At 46.1% G+C, this 9,110-nt stretch overlaps 1 protein-coding gene and 1 non-coding gene across 5 annotated transcripts in view; one reads left to right on the top strand and one right to left on the bottom strand.

Moving 5' to 3' along the window:
• Positions 1-5,727, bottom strand: part of PHF8 (PHD finger protein 8) — an 85,452-nt gene extending 79,725 nt beyond the window's left edge. Inside the window, exons 1-3 of one of the 4 annotated variants that reach the window (XM_006218267.4) lie at positions 5,656-5,727; positions 5,373-5,447; positions 3,090-3,279 (exon numbers count right to left, since the gene is read on the bottom strand). In XM_006218267.4, coding sequence (XP_006218329.1) covers positions 3,090-3,279; positions 5,373-5,388 — 206 coding nt within the window. In that variant the 5' untranslated portion in view covers positions 5,389-5,447; positions 5,656-5,727. Of the gene's footprint in view, positions 1-3,089; positions 3,280-4,204; positions 4,877-5,372; positions 5,448-5,655 lie in introns of those variants that run through there. The other 3 variants (XM_015251184.3, XM_015251183.3, XM_006218266.4) reach the window with 3 other exon arrangements.
• Positions 5,728-6,730: 1,003 nt separating this feature from the next.
• LOC116277183 (U6 spliceosomal RNA) lies at positions 6,731-6,833 on the top strand. The gene has a single exon (XR_004186665.1). It is a non-coding gene; the product is annotated as a U6 spliceosomal RNA (small nuclear RNA).
• Positions 6,834-9,110: the final 2,277 nt, after the last annotated feature.

A 9,110-nucleotide genomic window follows, 5' to 3' on the forward strand; every position in this document is an offset into this window, starting at 1 on the left:
TTTTTTCCACTTTTGAGAACCTAGGCTCTGGAGCCAGATAATTCTAAGTTCAAATCCAAACTCAAAAGTAACTTAACCTCCATGAGTTCCAGATTCTCATCAGGAAAATGGAATAACCACTTTCCCTGTCATAACCTTTCCAGGAAGTAATGTGGCATTACTAATCTCTAACTGGACTTTTAAGAAATCTAGCCTATAGAACCCATCAGAGATGTGAACAGATTTATATCTATAGGCATTTGTGGGCAACCATGAAAAGTCCACAATATTTAGTAATTTTCAATTACACTAAAGTACAGCCTTAGCTGGAGCACTGTGAGCCTGGAGTGTGAGAGTGTGAGAGAGTGTGAGTGTGAGTGTGTGTGAGTGTGTGTGTGTGTGTGCAATGCACTGAGTAAGCAAGAGCAGCCACCCATCAAAGACCTGATTCTCAGCTGGCTTTCATATTCTCTGGCAGCCCATAGAGAAAAGTATAAGAGATAAAAACTTGGTCTCTTTCATGCGAAAAAAATTAATGCAGTTAACTTATGTCAGGGTATGCACAGAAGCATAGGCTCACAACAGAAATGTGATTAAGGAGGGGTCTGGCCCATAAACCCATTTCCATATTTGTAAATTTGGAATTCTTAGAGGCCTCAATGGTGTTCCTTGTAAATGTCAAGTCTCTACTGTGCAAAGATGTTCAACCACAATGTTTTTCCTTTTGTTTTAACCAGCACCCAAATCAAAATGCAAAACATTTTCAGAACCCCCAAAGTTTCCCTCACATCATAGTATTATTTATAATACAAAAAAGTAGAAATAACATTAAGTATCCAACCTCAGAGGAAATGACCGAGTAACTAATGACACAGATATATGATGGGATATCAGAAATCAGGTTTAGAGGAATATTTAATGACCTGGTAAAATACTCACATTGTAGTATTAAGTAGGAATAAAAGTCAGGTTACAAAATGGTATTTATTTTTTAAAAAAAAAGTACTTATAATACAATCCCATGTTGTAAAAATATATGTTGATATTCTAAGTCAAGTGATGGGAGTTAATGCAACAAAAAAATTAAACAGTGGACTGTGCTGGATAGCAGGCTCATGGATAATTTTTATTTCCTTTTTTCTTCTTCTGTAATTTCTACAATGAGCATGTCTCATCTGTATAATCAGGAAAAATATTTAACATTATTTTAAAAAGTAATATCTAACTTTCAGACTTAGATGTGGATTAGTTGAGGTAAATGCATGCCAAGTCTCTGTCATGGGGGCCTGTCACACAGTAAGCACTCAAGAAGCACTAATTCCCATTCCCTATTCCCAGATTGCAGAGTTGGGATCTCTATATTGTGGGTAGGCATTCATTTTTCAGGTTTAAACCTATACAATCCAAAGCAAGGGCCACAGGCAACAGCTTTTTTCAAGAAGACTCACTTCATTCATTCAAATATATACTCAGCATCTATTACATGTTTAGCGTTGAACTAGGTTCTAAGAATATCAAAACTGAAAAGATGACACCTCTGCCCTCAGGTAACTCCTGTTAATGAGTGACATGGACTTATTTATAACTACGATATGATGAAATAATTACTTTCAATAAGGATGAACACAAAGTGCAATGGGAACCCAAAGGAAAGAGGCCTTTCACAAAGGAGGTATGCTGTGAGTTGTAAATGGGAGGACATTAGTGGGAATAGCATGTGCAAAGACAAAGAGGCATAAAGAAGTATAAAGTTTCCTCAGAACTATAAGTAGTTTAGTCTTGCTGGGACATAATGAACAAGAGAGGAGGAGTGGCGGGAAACTGAACAAGTAGATCACAAAAGGTTTTGTCCGTCACACAAAGACGACTGAATTTTACTCTGTAGGGGAACCACTGAAAGAATTTTAAGCAGAGGAGTGACTTGATCAGCACTAGCAAAGATACCAGGAATCCTGAAAGACATCTTAATCCCCACTTATTTCCAGAGGAAAGAAAAAGGCCCCATCCTCTAGGTCTATCCCCTCTTAAATGAAATAACGGTGAGGCAGGAAATAGACCTTCGCACCTGGCACACAGTAAATACTCAATAAAGATCAGCTGAATATGAATTTGGATGTGCCACACGGGGCAGTCCATGCTAAGAGCAGAATTTCAGCAGCACCAGCACCTTCACTTTGGTCCTGGATGTGATAACAGGGAACAGCTCCTTTGGAAGGGACTGGTGACAACTGAAAATTCTAGAATCTAGCAATACACTAGAGGAAGAGGGCACCACATACTGTTTTGTCCTCCAGTATACAAATCCCTCTCATGGTTTTCTTTCCAGAGTTGGGATATAAGTCCCAATAATGGGATAATATTACAGGTTTATTCCACACACTAACCTCTCTGGAATCCTGGGTGACAGGTGCTTACGTGCACACATGTTGAACTGAAGGGAATTCATTAGTGGTTTCCCTCCTACTGTTTTACCTAATATCTCCTCTGCTTAATTCAATTTAGCTGGATGGTTCTGCAGATAAACACTGCAGAAATAAAATACTATTGCATTTGTGCCCCATTTACCAAGTTCTATTTAAAGCAAAATTCTTTAAATAATCAGGAAGAATGTATCAGATATATTTTATACGGGAAGACAATGAGGCTTAGAGAAGCAAAGCAACTTGCCCGGTCACTCTGATAATCAGTTGCAAAGCCACAACTCAAATCCATGTTTGTTGGACTCAGAAATGCAGTACTGTCTCTCCCAAAGCTTGCATCTGAAGCAAAACAAAATTGCCAGAATACAAAACTGATACTTTCTGGCTGGTAAAAACATATTTTTCTAAGGAAAAAAAAGTTCAGAAGAATAATACAAAGAAGAAACACATAATGAGAAAAGAGAAAAAGAGGAGAAATCCGAGGCCAATGTCAGCTAGGCCCTAATCTACAAGGAGGGATGGAAGAATCTGGGTCTGGGAGATGGGTTGGAGTTAAATCCTCGGGGTGGGGGTGGGGGTGAGGGGGGATACGTTTCTGAGCAGGAACCTAAAACAGAGCTGGGAAAGGAGCCAGCCAGCGAGTGAGCACCTGTCCACTGCACCCTGTCCAGCCTGGCCTGCCCTCCTTACCTGCCGTGAAACCAGTCCTGGCACATGTCACACTCAATCATGAAGCGGGTCACGTCGTAAGGCAGCCGGCAGAGGCAATACACCGGTACCGAGGCCATCTTCGCCGGGCTTTGGAGCGTGGTGCGGTGGGCCAGGTTCCTAGCGTCAAAAGGAGCGGGAGGCGGCAGCACGCGTCCTTTCTGGACGAAGGCTGGGCGCAAACAATACTTGTTACAGTGTAAATCAGGTCTCCCTGGGTACCAACCCCTCAGTTCACAAATGGGGAGTGACTGCTGCCGGGATGCAACACAGCTGGTGGGGCTGTAGGGGGCAATCAGAGAAAGTCCACCGGCCGCCAGAATTCCTTTAACAAATAAAGAACAGCGCTCTGCCGTCGAGGCTTTTTTCCCCCTTCCCTACCTCCTTCGGCCCCAAGGGTCGGTGATAACTTCTTTCCGGGTTTCAGGGAAAGATCTGACGCCTTTTCAGGAAGCTTTAATCCCTCACGGCCCCCTCTCCTTGCTAGCAACCTTGCTTCCCAGGGCTTTCTTTATTATGACGCAAACCACAGCCTAAAGGGTGAGGCTGAGGGTACCTCAGAAAAAGCCCCTCCTTTCCCCCCAAAATAGAGGCAACTAGAGAGAGATGAGGAATCTCTGGAAGTCCTCAAATTACTCGAAAATTAGCTCGATGTCTTTCAGGAACGAGGCAGACAAGACTAGGCGCCCAACTCAAATCACAGTTCTGGGGTCGTGTGAATAGAGTTTAAATGATCTGCTCCTTCAGTCTCAAAACCATTCCATCCCCAACCAGTTGGAATCTCATCACCCCAACAACTGAAATAAATCTCAGTCTCAAAACTGATCAGCTCACCCTCTGCTTCAAAAACGACAGGGTTCTCGTTGCACCCCAGAAACTCAAAAGGATCTCTTCAAAACCCCTGAAACTGGCTAGAATTCCCTCACACTTAAGCAACTAAGCAAGGATTCCTCACACACACACAGCTCAGAAACTAGCAGGCATCTCCTCACAGCCCCCTCAAACTGACCAAGACTCCCACGTCCCCCCAAACTGACAGGGATCTCATCAGAGATCCCAAAAGTGACAGGAATATCCTTGCAGCCCCCAAAACTTACGAGAATCTCTTCACGCCTCGCAAACTGACAGGAACCTCCTCACGCCACAAACCTGACAAGAGCGTCTTCGGTCCCAAACCCTACAAAGACCTCTGCATCCGCAAAGCTGCAGGGATTCCTCACGCCCGCGGAGCTCAGTCCCCCCGACGCGCCGGCGGCCGGGCTCGGCGCCTGGCTCAGCGGAGGCTCGGCCGGCAGTTCCGGCCCCACAGGCGGCGCGCGCCGAATTCTGGGATCGTCACGGCAACGCGGCGAACCTCGCTCGCCTTCCCCTGGAACCACCCGCTGGGTCGCGCGGCCCTGGCCGCCCAGCGGTGCTTCAGGGCAGCTTTCTGTACAGCTCTGCCCCAGCCCGGTCGTTCGGGCCTACTGGAGACCGCTGCTCGGGCCTAGTCCGGCGGCCGCCCGACGAACGGGCAAGCGGCGGCGTCTGTGAGCCCACAGGAGATCGCTGCGAGCAAACCAACGAGGAAGGAGATGAACCGGCGGCCCGGTTGCAGAAAAACGGCCTGAAAAGCCGCCGGGAGAAGCCCAGTGGCAGTGGTAGGCAATTCGAAGTAGTCAATAAAGTTTATTCAAAACAACGAGGAAGTTGAGGCGGAGAGGGGAGGAGAAATATGGGGTAAACAGCTACCATATTGAGAGTGGCGGCGCCGCCGCGGGGAGGCAACCCGACCGCCATCTTATGAGGGCCGGGCACGCGAGGTAATCGCGGCGGAGGCGGGGAAGGGCGGGCTCCGGCTCCCGCGTGACGCCATCGGGGGCGGGGCTTCACCTTGAGAAAGCGGGGCGGGGTTCGGTTACCTTTGGACCAGCTCGACTCCCCAGGTACCCAATCGATGCCTAGGGCCCAGAGCCGAGAGGCGGGGAAGCCGCCATCTTAGACGAGGCGGGTGCTTGGCTCCATTTTGAGTGGGGCCAGAACCTTCCCCGCCTTCCTCCTTCTTCGGGCTCTAAGCACCACCCCTCCAACCACCACCCCACCCTAGACACACACACACACACACACACACAGGCATACACACATACATACACACACACACTCCTCCCCAGCTTTCTCCTCCTATGAGAGGAGATGAACTGTGTGACTGCGCGCTGCAAACTTAATAGGCGGCGGCGGCGGCGGGGGCAGGCCTTGGGCCGGGGTGGAGGCGGAGTGAGTACTCACAGAGGCTCCGGTTCATTGAGCACCTTCAGCGAGCCGGGCTCTTTCCGGCGGTCTCCGGGTCGTTTACCCTTCACCCTGCAAGGGAAGCTCTATTATTGTCCCCAAGCGAGGACACGGGCTCAGAGAAGCCAAGTGGCTTGAGTTGCAGAGCCGGGAAATTGAACCTTGCACTCTCTACTACCCCCGCGTTCTGCCCTCGGTCCCTGGGTCGTAGTTCCCCCGTAAAGCTTCTGTCAGCTCCCCAGCACCCCCTTCCCCCGAAATCGCTCTTCTTTGACCCTACTGTTTCAGTTCAGTTCCGATGCAGTTCAGGGATTTCCATGCACCTGTCCCGCGATTTTCTGACTACAGCCTGAGAGTAGGGTGGGAGAAGTTGAGTGAATGGAACGCCACACACATGCTTCCAGGTGGCGCTGGTTTTCTCAGGCATTCTAGAATATTCTCTTGGAATACACTTACTGTTTCATTTTCTTAAAGGGTCCCACCGCTTTAGAAAAGAAAAATGCGTGTACTTACCAATTTGCCAAGTGACGGTGGGTTAGGCCTTGGGGATGCGATGATGAAAAAGAGGGACTCTGTGGCTGGAAATTGCCAGCCAGTGCAGCAAACCAGCTTGAAGTCAACAATTGGAATACTGTATCCAGTAAGCACCCAGATACCTCTTTCAAAGTGCAAAATGAGGCCAAGAAAGTGCCTCAGAAGCTGCTTGCTGCTTTCAAGGAAGATTTCAGAGAGACCTGGAGGTTAGAAATTTCACTAAATTAACAACATTGTATATAAAAGGATTATCATGTATAAATGCACATGGGAAAACATTTACAAAAAGAAGTTGAGTGTTAGATTTTACCCTGTAAGCAATAAGAAATCACTGCAGGTTTTTGAGCAAGAGCAAGATAGTGGCATCTGGCTTAGCCAGAGACAGTCCAGGTTTAGTGGGATCTGCAGCTTATACAGTTTGTGAGGTGGAATTTCATTAAGAAAAGAACATACACTTGTGAATACAAAGTTACGTTCAAAGGTAGACAGTAGAGTATGCCTAGAAGCCATTGCTACACTTGGGTAATAACTATAATAGAAGTAATACAAACCACATACAAATGTCCCCACCAAACCCAAACTAAATGTATGCCCCAAATCAACTTCCACTTAGCTGGGTCTCAAAAATGCCTGAGGCAGCTCCAACATCACCTAATACAAGGAAAATGTGATCAGGAAAACTCTCAGCAGAAAGGGACAGCAATTTTAACCAATTATGGTTAAAATATATTTTGCAAACCTTGTAAAACATATGACCATGTGGCAAGCGACAAGCCCTGTAGCTTAAGCTTTCTTAGCTTTACAAGGAGGCACGAGGATGTTTGCTTCAGCAGCATATATATTAAGATTGAAAAGACACAGAGAAGATTAGCATGGCCCCTGTACAAGTATGCCATGCAAATTTATAAAGCATTTCATAATAAAAAAGGGGGGGAAAGGGAGGCGAAGAGGAAGAAGTAGTTGCATTAGTCATGAAAAAAAGATGAGGCCTGAATCAGGATAGTTGCAGCAGGGGTAGAAAATGATCAGGTAAGTGGGATGTTTTGGAGGTTGAATAGACAGGGCTAGGAGACTACCTGAAAATAGTGGGTAAATAAGTGAAGGGAGTGTGAGTTCATTTCTGGGTTTGGTGTCAGAATGAATAATGGTGCCATTGACTGAGCTGGAATATAAAGAAGGAAAAGCAGGTTTGGTGGGAAAGAAGAGTCTAAGTTCAGTCTGAAGTATGTTGAGGTGTGTGTGGAACATTAATTCACTAACCCAGCAATTCTTTGTTGAGCATCTACTGTGCGCCAGGCACTGTACTAGGTGTGAGGATGTAGCGGTAACCCACATAAAGTCCTGGCATTCATTCTGGTGCTAACATTCTTCACAAGGATGAGTCAATAATCAAACAAATACCATTTCATCCATATTTTTATTGAGCACCTACTATATACCAGGCACTGTTCTAGGCAGTAGGGATTCAAACAAGGTCCCTGTCCTCCTGTGATTCACTTTCTAATGAGGGAGACAGACAATAAAATGAGTTCAAATAAGAGAATTTCAAGCTGCAGTGAGTGCTGTGAGGAAAATAAATTATGTGACAAAGAAAGATTTGGATAAAAGGTAGTCTATTTTAGATAGTCAAGGAAGGCCTCTTGGAGATGCTGACATATGAGCTAAGACTTGAATAACAAGAAGAGCTGGCCAGGGACAAGGCAGAAGGACTAAAAAGGGCAAAAGCCTTAATGTGGTGGGAGGCAGTTCAGGGCACCCTCTCAATAACGCCTGAGCATTTATGATGGACTAGGCAGGGTACAGGTGGCGTTTGGGGGTGGGGGCCTCCAGACATGAATAAGAGACCCTGTGTGTACCCTTAAGGAGTGCCCAATCTAATGAGGGAGGCAAGCTTCAATGACCAATAACAAGGCTGAAAAGGGTCAAACCCTAAGGGCTACCTAGAGGTACGAACATGTGTAGGAACAAAAAGGGAACCACAATTAATTCAAACATATTCAGTGGGTATGTCAGGAAAAGCTTGACAGGAGGTGGCATTTGACTCAAGTACAGTGGTACTCACCCCTACAAGCGTCTCCCCAGTGTTCTTCGGTGGCAGGTTTGGAGCATAAAGGATAATGGGGAAGGCAAAGCTGTCAGGGGGCTGAATCTGAGGCAGTTAGATTTACTGACCAAAGAACTCAGCCCTGCCTTGGATGGGAGGCTGCTGGCTGTTGCCTTGGAAATATGTGCACCAATTGTCTCTCCCACAGCATCAGTCCATGATCTGAACTGGCCAATGTAGTGCGAGTCCGCCCTGGAAACTTTCCTCCCCCACCCCACCTCCACTTAACAGTTGTAAACACTTATTTTTAACTATGTAGGCAATAGTAAATGCATTCCCATTGTAAACATTCAAACAGATCCACCCCACCACCACCACTCAATCCTGTTTACTTCCCTAGAGGGTATCTCAGCGAGCTCTTTTTCGATTCATCTTTGTGCATATACGTACAGATAACTGTTGAGTTGAAACATGACAAGGGCCAAAGTGGACTATAAAGTACATGAAGAAAAATGGGGGGAAATGGGGAAACATTATGTGAAGAAGAACAGGTTTGCTCCAAAACGGGTTTGAAAGTACAAGGACAGTGAAAACAAAAGACAAAATAATGACAAATAACATTATCTGAGAAGCTACTGTGTGCTAAGCACTGTTTTAAGCTCTTTACGTGCATTAACTCACTCAATCCTTACAGCAACCCCATGAGATGGGTACTAGTACTATCCCCATTTTATGGATGAGGAAGCTGAGTTATAGAGATTTTAAATCACTTGCTTGAGGTCTCATAACTAATATGTATGCAAACTGGGGTTCCTGGTGACACAGGTCCAGGATCTAGGCTCTTCACCACTCCAGGTGTGGATCTAACAGCAACTGGTATCTCTAAGATCCATGTCATGGGGGAAGGTGATCAAGGGTTCTTCGTATAATTTGAATCACAGAAGCAAGATAGGAGTTGACATTCACTTGGAATGACAACTAGCAGGATGATCCCCCAGGTGCCAAACGAGGTAGCAGAGAACACCAACCCATTCCTCCAGGGCCAGCTTTAGGGGTGTGCCACCTAGACAGAGCTCTGCTCCCAGAAAGGGCTTCAGGCTTGGTTCAGTGCTCTCCTGTCGCTGTCTTGACATTCTTAATAATTTTATCTTTGAACC

Source organism: Vicugna pacos, chromosome X (genome assembly GCF_048564905.1).
Source record: "Vicugna pacos chromosome X, VicPac4, whole genome shotgun sequence".
Taxonomy (NCBI): domain Eukaryota; kingdom Metazoa; phylum Chordata; class Mammalia; order Artiodactyla; family Camelidae; genus Vicugna; species Vicugna pacos.